General features: G+C 44.7%; 1 protein-coding gene across 1 annotated transcript in view; it reads right to left on the bottom strand.

The window, feature by feature from the left end:
* Nucleotides 1-10150: 10150 nt before the first annotated feature.
* Nucleotides 10151-16958, bottom strand: part of LOC128696904 (organic cation transporter protein-like) — a 135239-nt gene continuing 128431 nt past the window's right edge. The window contains exon 11 of the mRNA XM_070096000.1: nucleotides 10151-10415. Coding sequence (XP_069952101.1) covers nucleotides 10151-10415 — 265 coding nt within the window. The remainder of the gene's footprint in view (nucleotides 10416-16958) is intronic.

Raw genomic sequence — 16958 nt, 5'->3', positions numbered from 1 at the left:
GTAACATACGCTGGGCAGCGAAGCACTTGCCGTTTGTGCGGGTCGTATGATCACCTGGCTGCGCAATGTGAAAGAAGACGTGGTGATAGGGACCAGCAGCAACGACGAGATGTGGAGGAAAGGAGAGAGGATCAAGATAAACTGTTTTCGACTCTGCCACAGCAGAGTTTGACATGGAGTGAGGAGGTTGAGAGGGCCGAAGAAAAGGAGATGGCAGGGGCTACGCGGGGGGACGACATCACTTCCCTGGACGTTGTACAAGTGCTTGATGAGGTCATCACGGAAGCGAATGGTAGCGATGCGGAAACTACGATAGTGTCGACGTTTGAGAACATTTTGGGTAATGAGAGTCCTTGTCCGGATGTGGGTACAGACCTGGATCATGGGTCTGCAGTTGAGGAGGGCGTGGTGACGCCAACCCGGACTGAAGTGTGTCGTAAGGATGCACAGTTGGTGAGAACTGTGGAAGTGGAGGTTCATCATGGCACTGAGCTGGATGACTTGATGCAGGTCGAGGGTACGACGCGAAAGCGCGCAGCAGTGCTTTCGGATTCCGACGGAAGCCATGCGGAGAGGTTCAAGTGGCGCCCAGGGGCAGGGGTTGGGTTAGGGTGGACAGAAAGGGGGGGGGAGGGAAAAGGGTGCAATGAAACGATCAGGTGATAAATCGGTAGTGTCAAGAGGGAAACCCCCTTTGTCGGTTTTAAGTGCCTGACATTGAACATCAATGGCTTGAGGTCTCAGAGAAAGTGTGAGTGGTTTAAGGAATATTTGGTGCATCATGACGTTGACGTTGTGTTCTTGCAGGAACACAATTTTAGACCGGGTTATGAGTTGAAGGTGGATGGGCATAATGTGTATGTTGAGCATGCAGTCAGATTGAAAGGAGGTGTGGCCATTTTGGTGAAAGAAACTAGCCCGTTGGTTGTCAGGCATAGTGAGGGGGGAGAGGGGAGGGTGATTCGTGTGGATGGGTTATGGGGTCAGGTACAGATGACGTTGGTGTGTGTGTATGGCTCAGCAGAGGGAGATGTGAGGATAAAGAATAAATTCGTAAGGGACGTTCTGTTATATTATTTGCGTGGATTGCCGGGGGTTGCTGTGATAGGAGGTGACTGGAACTGTGTGATAAGGAATAAGGATGTTGAACCGAGGGGGGCAGGGCATTGTTTGAGGATATTGGGAGAATTGTTATCCGGGATAGGATTGACAGATGTTGAGGGAGGTGAGGTGGTGGAGCACACATTTATTAAGCGTGGGTATGCGGCTAGGCTCGATCGATTATACGTTCCCAGGACAGTTGTAATACATAGTGTGAGGGTAATGGACGTAGTATTTTCTGATCACAGGGGTGTTTTGGTGGATATAGGTTGGGAGGGGTTGCCAAGAAGGTGTAAGGGGTTTTGGAAGTTGAATGTAAAGTTGTTGCAGCAAGAAGAGTATCGACAGTCATTTGTTCAATTGTGGGAGGAGTTGGTGGCGGAGGCGCCTGGGAATAGTGAATTGGTTAGTTGGTGGGACTCTGTGGCGAAATCTCGTATTAAGGAATTTTATATTCGTAGTGGGAGGGAATATAACAGGTTGAAATATGGGTACCAATCTTATCTTGAGGGACAGTTGAGAGCTTGCTACGAGCGTGGGAGTGCTAGTCATCCGGTGGACGATATTGAGGGAATAAAGGAGCGTATCAGGGATTTGCAAAATGAAAGATTTGATGGTGCGCGAGTTTTGGGTGGGCTGGAAGAGGTGTTATGGGGTGACAGGCCTTCGGCATGCGTGTTGAGGAGACAGCGTAAGAGAGGAGTGGCGACGGAGATGATGGGATTAACTGTTCATGTGGGGATGGGAGGGTATAGAGTGGGGCAGGTATTAGTGACGACAGAGGGTATGAGTGGTTATCTAGATGCATGGTTTAGGTCATATGCACAAAACGGAGGTATTCGAGAAGAGGCTTTAAAGGAAATGGGAGGTTTCGTGCAATGTGAGATTAATGGTATGGATAGGGTAACATTAGAAGGTCCGATCACGGAAAGTGAGATTTCGCACGCTTTGTCTGGTGCAAGTTTAGGTAAGGCGCCAGGTGTAGATGGGTTGCCTAATGATTTTTACATTAGGAATTGGGAAGTATTGAGAGGATTTTTAGTTAGGTTATTCAATGTAATGAAGGATGATGGGGAAATGGGGGAGCAGCAAAGGACTGCTGTCGTGGTATTAGTTCCGAAAGGTGGACAGACTACGGTAGAGGATAACCGAGCAATATCGCTTATGTGTGGCGATTATAAGTTATTTGCACGAATATTAGGGAATAGAATAAAAAAGGTGATAGGTAACGTAATTGACAGAGGACAATATGGGGTACCGGGTAGGACAATGTATGAAGGGCATGGAGTTCTTAGAAGTTTTATAGAAAAGAGGGGGGAGTTGGGGGGTGGGGGTGTGTTGGCATTGGATTGGCGAGCTGCTTACGATAGTGTGGAGAGGGATGTGTTATGGAGGTTCATGCGTTGGCAGGGATTCGGGAAGGAAATTATATCTTGGGCGAAAACATTGTATCAGGGAGCATCTATGAGAGTACAGGTTAATGGAAGGCTAGGTGTTAACATTCAGATGGGAAGGGGTTTGCGACAGGGTTGCCCTCTATCGCAAATATTGTTTGCGTGCCTCCAGGATCCCTTTTATAGGGCAGTTAGGTGGAGTATCGCAAGTGGAGGGGTTAGTAATGAACGAGAGGGTTGGCCGGGTATTGTGGGTTATGTGGATGATACAACTGTATTGGTGAGGGATGAGAAGGATTTACACAAGGTTGGAAAGGTGGTAGATGTGTTTGGAGAGGCTACTGGGATAGAAATTAATGTGGCAAAGTCTAAGTATATGGACCTAGGCAATAACGTAAATAGAGGTGGGACTGTAGGGCGCGGGTGGAGTGTGGTGGATCAGCTATTGATTTGTGGGATAGTGTACGCTAAGAATGATAGGGTCGCACAAGAGGTAAATTCGATGCGCACTGTGGATGGGGTATTGAAAAGATTCGGTGGTTTGAGGACGGCACAGCTAACGTTGCATCAGAGGGTCATTGTGACGAACGTGCTGTTGTATAGTAAGATATGGCACGTGGTGGCAGTATACCCGCTGAGGCGGCGAGAGGTGCAACGGTTGCAACATGGGATTTTCCGATTTATATGGGGATCGGGTTGTGACTGGCTAAGTAGAGGGGTGGTGACGCTTCCCGTTAGCCACGGGGGGCTGGGTCTTATACATTTAGAAAAGCGTATGATGAGTGTGTATCTAAAACGCGGGTATTTGGGGAAGGTGGGGGCGAGGAAAGGGGGGCTAGAAAAACTGCGTATGGATATGCAACGATGGTGGGAGGGTAAGGATTTAATGATTGGTGAGGCCATTTTGAGGGTTTTAATGACTGTGAGGGATCCGAAGTGCCTTAAATTGAGGATTCTAGAGAGGGTGGGGGGTGGGTCTGTGGTGGCGGCATTTGAGGGGGCATACCCCATGTATGCATGGGGGAATATCTGGAAATGTTTACGGCAATTGCGTATTAAACCAGGTGTAAGGGAGGTAATGTTTAGGTTTCTACATGGAATCTTGCCGTCTGGTGTTGTGTTATTTAATAGGAGACTAAGGGAGGGTGGGGAGTGCAAAGCGTGTGGATGTTCCGAGACTATTTTTCATGTGGTGTATTTTTGTAATTGTCTAGAAGCTGTGAGGGTATGGTTAGGTAGGGTAGTTAGGTTAGTGGGTGGGGAAGGGTTACAGGTGTTAAGGGTGCTAAGTTTAGATATAGGTGGGATGAGTCAGATGGTGGTGAATGTGGTTGCTTATGTGGTCACTGATTTTATTTATACGTCTTGGGCTATGAGGGAAGTAGGTGTGGAGGAAATAATAAAGGTGTTAGCGGCCACCATTTATAGAACTAAGTGTCGCAATAGGGATCTTTATGGGGGAAGGTGGGAGACAGTGTTTACTGAGGGATACCGGAGTTTTAAGTTAAAGGATTTACGGGATTTAAGTGTAAATGGGTAGCGACGGGCTAGTTTCTTGAGAGGAGATGTGTGGATGGCTTTTAAAGTGTGTGACTGGATTTGCAGTGATACATTTATGCTTATCCTGAGTAGTGAGTGTGGTGTGGGTGGTGTTTTTACACATGTGTTCCCTTTATGTCGTGAAGATTTTGGATAGTATATGTACGTAATGTATTGGAGCACTACATCATTGTGTGTATACAAGGTGAAAGAAAAGGTAGAATCTTAAAGTTTTTGTGTGTGAGAATGACTGTTCGTTATTGTGAGAGTGCCTTCAAAGATGTTATAGAAAGCACATACTAAATGGTGTTACTAAGGTATGCCATATGACTGTATCGAATATGCTGTGATACAAAGTCCGGGGTTTCCCTTCTTGTTGGATGCATTCTGTAAGACAATTTCTGTATATCAGAAGGTTCGAAGTTTACATAGCTGTAATGAGTAACGTGGTACAGTTTTGTATTGTGCGAGATTGTATTTTGGTACATAAGGCCTAACATTTAATGTTTCAGCGGCCTGGTTAAGATTATATAGGACATGTCGTGTGACACTGTATGTGTAGGGTAGTGTTAAATATTTTAAGTACACGCTGTTGTTTTCCCTTTGCTATTTTAATGTTTAAAGTCACATATAAGAGTATATGTAAGGTAATATAAAAATGTATATTGATTTTGTGTAAATACGCAATTTCAGATGACTTTGTTGGATCAGGTGTGCATATGAGTTCAAGTAGCGGTGTATATTATGTATTAATACTGCTATAGGGTATATAGTGTATGAAGAAGTCTTGGGTGGATTGCACCCGTGTTGAGATATAGAGTATATTATCCTTGTATGCTAGGCAAAGTTTTCATAATTGTTACTTAGAGCAAGCAGTATCCTGCGCTCTTATAGTATGTCAATGTTTTGTAGGTATTTGATGGGGGGGGGGTACCTTTTACTTCCAGAGCACATATGTACGACTTTATAAATGTACCTTTGGTGGGGGTGGATGTATAGATTTTAATGGTATGTGGTGAGGTTTTTACCTTTAAGAATTGTTTTGTATATAAAACTTGGCACAAGATGTTTAAGTGTGCTGAAGTAGATTCTCTGGATATGTTGTTGGTACACCTGTGCGAAGTTTCTTTTTCATTTTTGATGGTGTATACGTATGTTGTACTTTAATTTTGTTGTTACATGTTGATTGGTTTCGTATCATGTTTGCTTACACGTATAATGTATACTGTATTTTAAATAAATATATAAAAAAAAATGTATAGAGGATGAGGGACAGTTTGTGTCAGCACAAAGTTAAATGTTTATGTGTATTTTGACAATGTAATTTATAATTCTGGGTAAGAACTGATACTATGTTCTTTTATTTATTTAATGTATTGTATTGTTTTAAATAAAATATAAAAAAAAAACTACCTCCTTACTTAACCATGCCCTCCCAAACCCCCCCACAAACTTTAGCGCCCTCCTCTGCATTTCCACAATGTCCTGTACCTCTAAGGAAAACAACAAGTTGGAACTGCCTGCACAGCCGGGCTGTGGCTCGTACGTTGGTTTGCGTGCAGACAGCAGCAACACCCTGGTTGATCAGGCTCTGATCCACCAGGAGGCCTGGTCACAGACCGGGCCGCGGGGGCGTTGACCCCCGGAACTCTCTCCAGGTAAACTCCAGGAAAAACCTCTGCCACCCCCATACCTTGCTATAAACAAGTGAGTTTACTACCACTACCCTCTGATGCAAAGCTAGGTCCCTCGCACTTAAGCCTCAAAGTCTACCTAAAATCTTAACTCTGACAGACTCCAAATTTACCCTCCTCCTCCATATACCATATTCCACATACCCTGATTCTATCAACCACTGTCTATCCTGACCCCACCCCCAAGCCCCCTCCTATCCAATTACCCACCTCTAGTAACCTTGATTTCACTGTATTAACTCGCATCCCCGTATTTGTACCAAAAATCTGAATCACTCTACCCACCCTCCTTAACTCCTCCTTATCCTGGAGGAAAACAGTAGTATCATCCACATACCCAACTATGCCCCCTTTGCACCCCCTCCATCTCCTGTTTGTCATCACCCCCTCAACAGACTCATAGAAAGGATTTTGCACACATGCAAAAAGCAACTGTAATAGTGGGCAACCCTGCCTCAAACCTCTCTCCATCGGTACACTTTCACCCAACCTCCCATTGATCTGTACCCTCACCTCCGCCTCAGCATACAGGGTATTCACCCATCTCACCACCCCCTCCCGAAATCCCAACTGGTCTAACGAAACCCCTAAGAAATCTCTATTCATGCAATCATATGCATTCTCCCAATCTAAACCTAGTATCCCCCCTCCCGTACAACCCCCTAGAAAATCCCTAATAAAAGCATGTCCATCCCTCATCCTTCTTCCCGGAATTCCAAACTGCCCCCTATGTATCACTAAACCCAACACTTTCCTCATTCTGTTGCCCAAAATCTTAGCAAAAATCTTGTAATCCGAGCATATTAACGAAATCTCTCGATAATCATTCAAAACTCGGCATTTTTTCTTTTTGGGCACTAAAACCGTGACACCCATTCTTTGCGATTTTCCCATCCTCCCACTACTTAACATACAATTCACAACCCCCACCAGACAATGCCGTATACACCTCCAATGACACCTATAAAAATCGTTCGGTATGCCGTCTATCCCACGGGTTTTACCCTGGCACAGCCCAAAAACTGCCTCCTTTACCTCTGCTACACTAATACTACTCTCAAGATTTTCACTGTCCTTCTCACTTAATACCCTATTAAAAACCTCATCCCCAAAACGTCCCTTACCAACTCCCCCCCCCCACAACCCTCCTCCATTTCTCCCTAAACCAAAAATCAGCATACAAACTAATATTTTCCATGGTGGATAGGCTTTGACCCTCCTCAAAAAAAACCCTCCTGTTCTTGCCACTATATACGCCAAGGTGGTTTTCGCCTGCCTTTCCTTAAACTTCCTGAGTACAAAACCTGACAGCTTGTCCCCCCTTAAAACATCCTCCAACCCCGCTATAACTCTAATTGCCTCAAACTTTTCATTATGGATCTCCACCAACCTATTTCACAAACTTCCCATGTCCTCACCCCGCCCCACCCTTTCCTCTTTATAACAGTCATTTAACTGACCTTCAAGATAATTTTGTAGACCATAGCGCCACCTCGCCATTTCCTTTCCCCGTACTTTAAAAAAGTCTGCGATTCCAACTTTAGCCCTCATTTCCCACCAATCCAGCAAATCCATCTCCCCATTCCTAGTCTCTCAAAAGGACTTCCACCAATCCTCGAATCCTGTAGCTTCACCCTCTTCCCTAAGTAGCCTCACATTCAATTTCCGGTATCCCGCATAAACTCTCACTATACCATCTACCCTCAAATCAGCTATAGCAGCACGATGATCAGAAAAACCCACATCTATAGTCCTCACCCTCTCCACACCTATTCCCTGCCTAACATAAATCCTATCTAACTGTGCCTTATATCCCCTACGAATAAAGGTGTGCTCCACTCCATATCCTCTACTCCCAACCACATCTACAACTCCAACATCCCGCGATACGTCTCTCAGAACCCCCAAAACAGAACCCGCCCCCCTCAGAACCACGTCCCCATTCCTAATTACACAATTCCAATCGCCCCAGCACCGTAATAGCCGGTAAACCTCTCAAATGATACACCAAGACATCGCGTACAAAATCCACCTTCACTGTAGCATTACTAGTTGCTGGCATGTACACCCCTACAAAACAAACCCTCCAGGCCCCCAAGACCCGTCCACCCTGACAACCCTCCCACCCACCCTCTTCCCAACCCAGGACACGCAAAGGACTGGTCTTCTTTGCCGCCACAGCCACACCTCCGTTGAACCTCAAAGCATCACTGGTAAACAACCTATAACCTTTCAAAACCAACTCCCATCCTAACCTATGGTTATGTTCCTGCAAAAAAACAGACATCAATACTAAATCTCTTTAAAAACCACTCCAACCATGCCCTCTTGACCTCGGTCTTAAGACCGTTTACATTGAAAGTTACACACCTGAAAGTTACAGGAATGGCGGCTTACCCCTATGCCACTGAAGCGTACTTGGTCCTCCTTTCATAGGTCTCGGACCATCTTTAGCATTTCCCCGTTCCTGCCCTCCAACCCCTCCCTGTCCCTTCCGGCCGATCTTCCCATTGCACCCCCCCCCCCTCTCGGTCTCGCCGTTTCCACCACAGCTGCCCAAACCTTCTTCCCAGGGCGCTGCACTGATGTGAGGACCTCGTCCATGTCTGATGCCCCTGCTGATCTCTTGTGGGAGCTACCCTCGACACATATCTTCTTCAATTGTATCTTCTTGGTGAACCTCCACCACCACATTGCTCTCCATTCTAACCTCACTCAAGTCTTCCTTACCCCTTTTTCTGTTCATCCATCACCTTGACATCACCTAACCTCACGTCATCTTCCACACCATCCTCCGACTCTTCCAAAAAATCCTTCAGCACAGCTTCCAATATCCCTTCTTGATCTGAATCTGTAGTACCCTACGGTCTGTCTGACAGCGATTCCCCCCCCCTTTCCTCTGGGAGTGTGACACACGTCTCCAAAGCCACCTCTGATCTTTCAACCTCCTCACTCCATAGGCCCTTACCCCGGCCTTCCACATCACCCATCAAAACGTCCAAGGCTTCTAACTGCTTGTCTTCAGAAGCTGTTTCTTGCACCCTAGGGCCCTATCTCCTGGAGCATTGTGCCGCCATATGCTCATAGGAGTCACATAAATGGCACATCCTCCTCTGCACCGCATAGTGTACAAAATCCTGAGTTCTATAACCATGCAATGGTATCGGCCACCTAAGGGTCATTTTCAGTGTGAAGGATCCTTCCGGCAGCCCCTCGTATGGGCCGTCCCTCCACATTCCCATGCTCGCCGAGTGGACAGTCCCATAACCGCTGAACACATCCTGAAGGCTGTATGCTGTCGCTTCAAAAGGTACATTCCGTACCTTTACCCAAGTAAAATACTTAGAAACATCATGCATGCATTCTTCCACTGCCAAATAGACGCTCATTCTCCGTTCTTGAAATTCGTCGACGATGCTGGAGTAGAAACCGGCCCTCATGAACTTCACGAAGACCCTTGTCATACCATTCAACCCCACGCCGTACAACTCTTCATTGGGGATTCCATAAACGTCCCTGATAATGCTTGGAAGGAGAACGTTCATTGTGGCGCTGCTTAACGATCCCCTGACCAGCTCGCTGCAGACAGTGTTTATACGCCGGCTCATACGGTCTGCCATCTTGGTGCTAATGCTATGTTTTCCTCACCAGGTGGCGTGCAAGAGAAACTGTAGAAGCATCCTCTCTCCCCGCAGCTCCCCTAGAGCTGTAACTCTGAATACTGCAATTTGACGGCATCTGACAAATCGTTTCTGTCATCTATCTGAGCCTTGAACTGATCCCAGATGGCAATGTACTCTGTTAAGTTTCTGTCAAACGTTGGTAAACTCAGCTGGGACAATCTGGGCAACATATTAACACGTGTGGCTGCTCATGCTCACTGAAATATTATTCGTTGCCCTTGACATATTAGCCTTCAAGGTTTTCATTAACCTTTTGCAGTGTTTCATTTTCGATTTACATTCAGCCCTCAGGTCGTTGTATTCCTTCTGAGCTGCCTCGACAGTATCCTCAGACTCAGCAGCATATGCTTCTGTCTCGTAAAGGAGAAATGCTGTTTCAAAGGCCTTCTGACTTTCCACTAAAAGCTCCAGGCAGCTTTGTAGGTCCTCACAATTTATATCTCCGTCTTGTCTGCTAACTCGGCACTCACGTGCCTTGTTTAAGTGTCCTTTATGGTCTCCCATAGACCACTTTAGCTGAATTAGAGACGAGACAGTTGGTATTTGATTTTCTTCCGTCATTGTCGTGGTTTCGTTAAGAGTGCGCCACTAAGTTGTATTTTGATTAGCCTGCTCAACAACATGATACGGAATTAGGTAAGAACAAATGTGTCTTGAAGCTCTTCGATAAGTTAAACGATTTTCTTTACCATATATTGATTTGACTCTAAATTAAAATGTACGTCGTCAGCAGTCAAACCTAACTGAAATAGCCGTGATTTTTGCACTTGCTTCCCTGCAGCGGAAATCTGTGTTCTACCAGGACAATTGCTATTCTAGAACCACAATGTTCATGAAAGGAATTTGCCACTTGTAATATACCTTCTACGATGGTAATGGATTCACAGCCTGAAACAATGTCATTACCTCCCAGAAACAAAACTTTAGTTCCCGGTACTCTGAATATGTTTACTTTACACCCTGGGACCTCGGGAAACTTCTGGGGAGCAGGCTGTGCCCCAGAACTGCAATTGTATACATATAATTTCCTGTACGGTGCCCGTAAATGGTTACAGGACTTAAGCTAGCTTCTGGTGCAAATCACAAATCCCACATTAATATGAGTCAATGGCAATGAAATTCACCCAGTACAAAATGCAGTCTATGCAAGATTAAAATTCACTTGGTTAATACAAATAAATTCAGCAATTGATCTTATGAAACAGTAAGTAAATAATGATGTGTAAATAGCTTGGCCTAACTGTGCCTAGCTTATTTAAATCAGTATGATTATTTGGATAAGGTAGATCTTACCCTAACTTTATAAAACTGTTGAAATTAGTGTTCAACTCTTGCCTAAATCCCGCCTTGCAACTCACTGTAAATGTTAACTAGGCTAAATCTGACCTAGGTATTATAATTGTTGTAAATGTTGCAGAGGTCTAACCTAACTGTGGCTACCTTGCGAATTCGCTGTAAATAATTAAATTCACAAGCTAAACTTTTTATATATTTTATTTAAAAATCAGGTATAAAATACATGGGCACATAAATTAATATGTAACAAAATACAGGCAGTGAGCAATAATCAACTGTGACTGCACAAACTACTGAAAGAAGCACATATATAATGACATCAGAACTGACTTCACTCAAATCGAACACTGCTTCTACGTACTGTGCTTCACATGGACAGATGGTCGTATAAAAAACGATAGATACCTACTCAGTAATGCTTACACTCCCCCCCCCAGTGAAAACATGCCACTTTCACATTAGTATACACAGTGCATTCGCTGCCTGACCATGGTAGAGTGCGGTAGTGCTCTGCACCCCTCTGCTGTTTGTAGGCGAGCGCCCTTGTCAGTTACCTGGCTGCAGTGGTGTGAAGTGGTGCTGTCACACCTCGGCTAACAACTTAGGTGCACTGTGATTGTCAAGATGGCGGTTAGTCTGAGACGAAGGATAAATACTGTAGGCATTGAGCTACTTAAAGGAACGATAACGCCCAGTTCTGCACAAGTCTTATTGCCAAAGATCATCCGGGAGACATATGGCGTACAAGATAGTGACTTGTATGGTGTAGCATTGAACGGAGGACAACGAATTTTCGTCAAACTGCTATCAGCAACGGTTTATGAATCGTTAGTCACCAGGTTTCAGGACGTGAGTCTTAACGTCACACCAGCTGTCACTGTAAGAATGATAGATGTTTCACGGTATTATACGTGGATTAAATTACGCAACGTTCCCTTTGAGGCGGACGAGGCGGATATAAGGAAAGTTTTTGAGAAGTATGGGACGGTGCATTATGCTCAACATGGTACGTGGGCGGCAGGAGTCTATGCTGGTTTTCCAGAGGGTTCTTTCAACCTCAAAATGACTTTGAGGCACCCAATACCATCCTATGTGTATCTACAAGATTTCAGGACGCAGGTAATGGTAATGTACCCAGGACAACGACGTACGTGCCGCCTATGTGGTGAGTATGATCACATAGCGGCGACCTGTGACAAGCGAAGACATGTGCCTGGACCTGTGGTGGACGTCGCAGCCCCTGCTTCAAAGGTGGCAGGTGAGGAACAAACATCGGATGGAGGGCGTGGTGTTTTGTGGAGCGAGATAGTGGATCGGGCACACAGGACTGGCGGTGAGTTGGAGTCCCGCCCCCAGCTGCCTGATCAGGTGTCGTCTCCTGTGGATAAGGAGGAGCAGCAAGTACAAGAGAAGGTTCTTGAGATTGAGGAGGAATTGGTGGAGGTGTTGAAGACGTTGTCACCAGAGAGGGACGTTACATCTGAGCGTGGTGTCATTGGAGAATCGTCGCTTCCAGAAAGTCTGAGACACGATAATTTGGGACGTGATGGTGGTTTGGAGTCGTCCATTGAATCATTAAACCATTCTCAGGTGGAGGTGGAGGTTCATCGAGAGGTAACATCTGACCAAGACATGTGTAACATGACTGTCACGAGAAAGAGGGCGGCTACATCAGATTCTGATGACGTCCTTATGCCTGCACAAAGGCCTGGGAAACAGTCTGAGGTGAAGTGTGAAGGTAGTGGTGTAGGTGGTGGTAGCCATGATAGGAGGCACTGGAAGAAGGGGGGAGGGAAAGAGAGCACTCTGAAGGTGTCGAACGTAAATTCAAGCTCTGGAGTTGTAAAGAGTGATGAGAGGAAGCAGGGGTGGAAATTTTAATAGGCCTTATGTGTATGTCTGTAAATGTTAATGGGTTATGTAGCGGTATGAAGAGAGATTGGTTTCGTAATTTTCTGAATAAATCTAGAGTGGATGTTGTGTTCCTGCAGGAGCACAATTTCAAAGAGGGTAGGGTGTTGGAGGTGGCAGGATTTCGAGTAGTTATCCTGCCATCTCCCCGTCTAAAAGGTGGTGTGGGAATTTTAATAAGGGAGACGAGCCCGTTTGTTTTGCAGAGAAGCGAGGGAGGAGGGGGAGGGAGGGTGTTGCGTGTGGATGGGTGGTGGATGGGTAAGCGTGTGTCTTTTGTGAGTGTGTATGCGCCGGCAGAAAATAACATAAAGGTAAAGAATGATTTTGTGTGTGAGGATCTTGTATTTTTCTTAAGTGCAATGCCAGAGGTGGCAATAGTTGGTGGGGACTGGAATAGTGTCATCAGGGTGACTGATGTGGACCCAAGAGGGGCTGGATATATGTCTGTGCCTCTTAGGGATTTATTAAGGGATGTTAGGTTACGTGATGCCTTTGGGGGGGCGGTGTGGGAGACTGAGTATACGTTTGTTAAGAGTGGATATGCTGCGAGACTAGATAGTGTACCTTTCTCAGGAAGTGGATGTGAAATCTTTCAGTACTGTTGAGGCTACAATGTCAGATCATAGGGCAGTGGTGGTGGAGGTTGGGTGGGGGACGCTCACGGACATATATAGAAGTTATTGGAAATTAAATATAAGTGTGTTAGGTGATGAGGAGGGGTTGGAGGGGTTTTCAGTCCTATGGAGGGAGCTTAGTGTGGAAGAACAGGGAGTGGATGACATTGTGACATGGTGGGATAGTGTCGCAAAGGAAAGGATTAGAAAGTTTTATGTGAGAGAGGGAAAACGTATTAATAATTTAAAATATGGACTGGCTAACTATTTAGAGGATAGGTTAAGAGGTTGCTATGGGAGGGGGGTGGGTGGGAATAATTTTCCTATGGATGAAATAGCTGAAATAAAGGGAAGGTTGAGAGTGTTGCAAAATGAAAGGTTTCAAGCTGTAAGGATGCAGGCAGGGGTGTAGGAAGTGCTTTGGGGCGACAAGCCGTCAGCGTGTGTTTTGCGGCATCAAAAGCAAAGGCAGGCGGTGACAGCTATACCATGTTTAGAGGTAACGGAGATGGCTGGGAATTATAGAGTAGGGCAGGAGATACGAACCACGAAGGGGATGTGTGCGTATGTGGAAGCTTGGTACGAGAAGTACTGGAACAATGGGGATGTGGGTGACGGGGCGTTGGACAAGGTGTGTTCGTATGTGACGTGTAATTTACGAAATAGTGATCGAAAGGCTTTAGGTGGGACTATTACGGCAGAGGAAATAGAGAATGCGTTAAGGGGAATGAGGAAGGGGAAAGCTCTCGGTATTGACGGTCTCCCGGTAGAATTTTATTTACAACATTGGGCGTTGATAAAGGAATTTATAGTTAGGTTATTTAATAGTATGAAGGAGAAGGGTAAGTTGGGGGAGAAGCAGGAAACAGCAGTTGTAGTGTTGGTCCCGAAGGTCAAGGGGCAGCCCACCCTTCGGGAGTACCGAGCCATATCACTGATGTGTGCAGACTATAAGGTGTTTGCAAAAATTTTAGGTAATAGGTTCAAATATGTTGTGGAGAGGGTGGTGTCAAAATCTCAGTTTGGGTTGCCGGGAAGGTGGATGATTGAAGGACATGGGATACTGAGAAGTTTTGTGGAAGCTAAGGGTGGGGGTGGAGGGGCGGCTTTGTTGGCTCTAGATTGGCAGGGAGCATATGATAGAGTGGAAAGGGGAGCTTTGCAGGTTATACTTAGGAGACAGGGTTTTGGGGAGGAAATAGTCGAGTGGGTAAATACGTTGTACAAGGGGGCGAAAATGAGGATACAGATTAATGGGTGTATGGGGAGGGAAATTGCAATGGGAAGAGGCCTTAGACAGGGATGCCCCATGTCCCAAATATTGTTTGCGTGTTTCCAGGACCCCTTTTATAGAATAACAATGGCACGCTGCACAAGGGTCAAATGATAAGGCCGCAATGCTCCCAAGCGACCCAGAATCCTGTCTACCAATCTAACCGAGTTTTCCACACGTGCAACATCCAGATCATCTGCATAGATAAGACCACAAATTTTTAACGAAGTCACCCGCCTCGTCACGACTGCACTACCCCACTCAACCCTCCCCACCCAAGATCTTAACCCCATGACCATGGACTTCTCTGAATTCAGTCTCATACCAGTTGCACATGCAAACATGTTGACTACCCCATCTAAGGCGTCCATTGGCATCCCCTCCCTAACCAGAACAGTAGTATCATCTACATACCTCATTAGAACTGGCCAAACCCTCCCAACTCCGCTCCATTCTTCCTCACTAATGCTCATTTGCTGTTCCACCATTCTATAAAAGGGGTCCTGTATGCACGCAAACAAAAGCTGTGACATATGGCACCCCTGTCGAAGTACCCTACTCATTACAATCCTCTCCCCCCAGTCTTACATTAATCTGTACCCTCGCCATTGCTCCAAGATGTAACGCATCTACCCATCCCACTATTTCTTCCCCAAAACCCTGTCCCCTAAGGATAGCTCTCAATGCTTCTCGTTCCACTCTATCATATGCTCCTTGCCAGTCTAGTGCCAACAAGCCCCCACTTTCCCTCTTTTTCTTCCACGAAATCCCATAGTAGCCAATGCCCCACCACCATAGACCTCCCTGGCAACCCAAACTGAGTTCTCAATGCGACCCGCCCTACTACGCACTTAAACCTATTTCCCAAAATCTTAGCAAACAACTTATAATCCACGCATAACAACGATATTGCCCGGTAGTCCCTAAGCATATGCTGCCCCTTACCCTTCGGTACCAAGACTACAACAGCAGTTGCCTGCTTTTCGCCCGACTTGCCCCTTTCCTTCATCAAATTTAATAACCTTACCAAAAACCCCCTCATTAGCTCCCAATGCTGTTGATAAAACTCTGCCGGTAGTTCATCGATTCCCGGCGCTTTGCCCTTTCTCATTTCACTTAAAGCCCTCCATATTTCCTCGTCAGTTATTTCCTCAACCAGTGCTTCCCTATCACTGTTTCCCAACCGACATATCACACTTCCACACACCTGTTCTAAATCCCCAGCTCCTACCCCTTCCCCTTGCTCTCTTCCTCATGATGCCCTCCACCGCTATGCTGTCTTCTGAGGATTCCTCACAATGAACCTCAATCTCCACCGTTTCATGTTGCACAGAACACGGCGACACCTCTCTGTGCCTGCTGATCTCCTCCTTCCTTCCTATGCATGTCCTGACACTCTCTTCTTTCAACTCAGAGACGTTCTCCCATACAGAGACGTCATCCTCCCCCAGATGGAGCTAAAGTTTTCAAAACCTCGTCCAGCTCTTCCTCCAGCGCCATCACCTGCTGCTGCACAAGCACTTCCGCCCCCGTCACCGGCAAAGTGGCCATTTCTGGCTCGACACAACTTATGGCACGCCCATCGTAGTTTGGAAGTTAGGAAAGGTTGGAGGGAGGGGGTAAAGGAGGTTTTGTGTGCGAGGGACTTTGACTTCCAGCAGGCATGCGTGAGCGTGTTTGATAGGAGTGAATGGAGACAAATGGTTTTTAATACTTGACGTGCTGTTGGAGTGTGAGCAAAGTAACATTTATGAAGGGGTTCAGGGAAACCGGCAGGCCGGACTTAAGTCCTGGAGATGGGAAGTACAGTGCCTTCACTCTGAAGGAGGGGTGTTAATGTTGCAGTTTAAAAACTGTAGTGTAAAACACCCTTCTGGCAAGACAGTGATGGAGTGAATGATGGTGAAAGTTTTTCTTTTTTGGGCCACCCTGCCTTGGTGGGAATCGGCCAGTGTGATAATAATAAAAATAATAATATATATATATATATATATATATATATATATATATATATATATATATATATATATATATATATATAATAATAAAAATAATAATATATATATATATATATATATATATATATATATATATATATATATATATATATATATATATATATATATATATATATATATATATATATATATATATATATATATATATATATATATATATATATATATATATATATATATATATATATATATATATATATATATATATATATATATATACATTTATATATATATTTATATATATATTTATATATATATATTTATATATATATATATATATATATATATATATATATATATATATATATATATATATATATATATATATATATATATATATATATATATATATATGTATATATATATATATATATATATATATATATATATACATATATATGTATATGTATATATATACAATAACAACCACAT

Source organism: Cherax quadricarinatus, chromosome 52, assembly GCF_038502225.1.
Source record: "Cherax quadricarinatus isolate ZL_2023a chromosome 52, ASM3850222v1, whole genome shotgun sequence".
Lineage (NCBI taxonomy): Eukaryota > Metazoa > Arthropoda > Malacostraca > Decapoda > Parastacidae > Cherax > Cherax quadricarinatus.
Note: the sequence above shows the minus strand (reverse complement) of the source record. Positions and strands in the feature narration are given on the sequence as shown.